A 2,804-nucleotide genomic window follows, 5' to 3' on the forward strand; every position below is an offset into this window, starting at 1 on the left:
TGTGTGTGTGTGTGTGTGTGTACAGAGAGTCTCGGCGGTCAGATTTTGGACTCGGTGTGTGTGTGTGTGTGTGTTCAGTCGTCATGGCTCAGCTGGTCGAGTGCGTCCCAAACTTCTCGGAGGGTCGAAACAAAGAGGTCAGACGTTTCTGTGTTTTAAATCGTTATTTTTATTATTTTTAGGCTTCGTTCACGTTGTGGAGGACTTTTGACTGATTGTGCAGGTTTGTTTTGGGCTGAGTGAGCGCAGACGCAGACGCAGACGCAGACGCAGACGGAGTTAACTCCACAAGCAGAGCGCTGCGCTCAGTCGCAGAGACACAAATTAAAAAATATCACAGATTTATCTGGTAAAGTCACAACTTTAAAAACGGAGAATAGCAGATTTTTGTGTGTATTTATGAAGCTAAGTTGAAATCTGAGGTTTTTCTGTCTGGTTTTTGTAAATAAAACCCTTCAGTCTCGGAGAACGTCAGAGGTGTTCACATCATTAATGTCTGAAATCTGACAGAATTTTTCTCAAAAATGAATTCGATGTCGGAGAACATCTTTCTCTTAAATTTACAACTCAAACTAGATTTTTTTCTACGAAATTTACGACTTTTATCTCTTCTTTTGCAAATGAACAACTGGAATCTGAGACAAAATCTTTCCTTTTCTTGTAAATTTATGACGTTAATGTCAAAGATTAGAGACTTTCATCTCAGAGGTTTTCAATTTTCCCCTAAATTTACAAATTTAACCTGAGCGAATATCGGAGAATTTCTGGTGAATTCATCTAACCTGAGCGAGTCTCGGCGTCTGTTTCTCTGTAAACACGTGTGTCAGGTGGTGACTTTTTTGTGTGTCAGGTGATCGATGCCATCGCGGCGGCGATCTCAGGGACGGCGGGCTGCAGCCTGCTGGACGTGGACCCCGGGGCCTCCACCAACCGCACCGTCTACACCTTCGTGGGCTCGCCGGCGGCGGTGGTGGACGGGGCGCTGAACGCCGCACGGGTCGCCTTCAGCCTCATCGACATGAGCAAACACTCAGGTGAGCGCCGCTGACATCATCATTACATAATCACTGCAACAGGAAACAGCTGACCTGCGCTTCCTGTCCAGGTGAGCACCCTCGCACCGGAGCGCTGGACGTCTGTCCCTTCATCCCCGTCCAGAACGTCTCCATGGACGACTGCGTCCACTGCGCCAACGTCTTTGGACAGAGACTGGCCGAGACACTGCAGGTCCCCGGTGAGACGCCACCATGACGAATAAGTCAATCAGTAATCAGTAATCAATAATGAGACGGCTGTTTTCAAATTAAAACTTTAATGTGAAGTTTGTGTTTAAGCTTTAGACACAACAGTTTTCAAAGTAAAAGTTTAAGTAAGACCTTTAATTTGAAGGTTGCGTTGTCCTTGCAGTGTATCTTTATGGAGAAGCAGCGAGAAAAGACTCGAGGAGAAGTCTTCCGTCTGTCCGAGCCGGAGAGTACGAAGCTTTACCTGACAAGGTGAGACACAAACGGACTCTTTTATTCTGAAGTTTACACACTGTCTCTTCCTCTTCCATGTATTAAGTATTTAAGGCATTGTGGGAAATGTAGGAGACCAGAAGCTGCTGCTGAAGTAAAGCAAAATGATAGAAACCAAAAAAACACAAAATCAGAACAAACCGATCGTCAACAGGATTTCCTGTATGTTAGTTTCAAAATTAAAAGTCCTACAAAGCATTTAAATGAGGACTTATGTCGGGTCCCTGAGAGGGTGCTGGGTGGCCCCCAGAAATGTCCCAAAATCCTTGGAACATCCTACAATTCCTAGAAACGTCTTAAAATCCCAGAAATGTCCAAAAGTTATAGTAATGTCCTAAAATCCTAGGAAAGTTCTGAAGTCCTAGAAACGTCCTTAAATCCTAGAAATGTCCTCAGATCATGGAAATGTCCTCAGATCCTAGAAACATGTATAGGGCCCCTGTGACTGGCCCCTAAACAAAAAAGGATCAGTGTCTCTAGTCTGAAGCATTTCCTGTCTGTTTTCAGGACAAAATGTCTTCTGTTTTCTGTCCTTCAGTTGAAGCGTCCTGATTGGTCCCCTGACTTCGGTCCTGCCCAGTTCGTCCCGCCCTGGGGCGCCACGGTAACCGGCGCTCGCAAGTTCCTCATCGCCTACAACGTGAACCTGATCAGCACCAAGGAGCAGGCTCACCGCATCGCTCTGGACATCAGGGAGCAGGGCCGAGGGAAGGACCAGGTGCATGCTGGGACTTTGAGTCCTCAACTCGTGTCTTCAGATCTCTGATGATGATAGCCGTGTCTGTCGGGACAGACAGTTCTAATGAGCGTGATATCACAAGAACCCTTTCAGGGAATTTCTTCAAATTTGACACAAACGTTTAAGTAAACTAAAGGGTGAGCTGACTAGAATTTGATGATCATAGGTCAAAGGTCAAGGTCATGGTGACCTTGCATCTGTGCCATTCTTGTGAACACAGTATTTAAAAAAAACCTTGAGGGAATTTCTTTAGATTTGGCACAAACGTCCACTTGGACTTATCGATGACCTGATTAAAATTTGGCCTTTAAAGGTCAAAGGTCACTTTGACCTTGCATCCCTCTCATTCTCGTGAACGCATTATCTGAAGATGGTCTTCAGGGAATTTCTTCAAATTTGGCTTAAACGTCCACTTGGACTCAAGAATGAACTTATCAGATTTTGTTGTTCAGAGGTCACTATGTCTTATTCTTGTGAGCCTGATATCTCAAGAACACTTTTCATGACCTGTAGTGACCTCTACATGACCTGTAGTGACCTTAATCTTT

The 2,804-nt window shown here is 44.9% G+C and overlaps 1 protein-coding gene across 1 annotated transcript; it reads left to right on the forward strand.

Moving 5' to 3' along the window:
* The first annotated feature begins 48 nt into the window (after positions 1-48).
* On the forward strand, positions 49-2,396 carry LOC121965078 (formimidoyltransferase-cyclodeaminase-like). The gene is made up of 5 exons (XM_042515246.1): positions 49-137; positions 851-1,034; positions 1,106-1,234; positions 1,408-1,496; positions 2,056-2,396. Exons 1-5 carry the CDS (start codon positions 84-86, stop codon positions 2,281-2,283), a joined length of 684 nt encoding a protein of 227 aa, XP_042371180.1. The 5' UTR covers positions 49-83; the 3' UTR covers positions 2,284-2,396.
* Positions 2,397-2,804: the final 408 nt, after the last annotated feature.

The sequence above is a fragment of the Plectropomus leopardus genome, unplaced genomic scaffold (assembly GCF_008729295.1).
Source record: "Plectropomus leopardus isolate mb unplaced genomic scaffold, YSFRI_Pleo_2.0 unplaced_scaffold18514, whole genome shotgun sequence".
In the NCBI taxonomy this organism is placed as follows: domain Eukaryota; kingdom Metazoa; phylum Chordata; class Actinopteri; order Perciformes; family Serranidae; genus Plectropomus; species Plectropomus leopardus.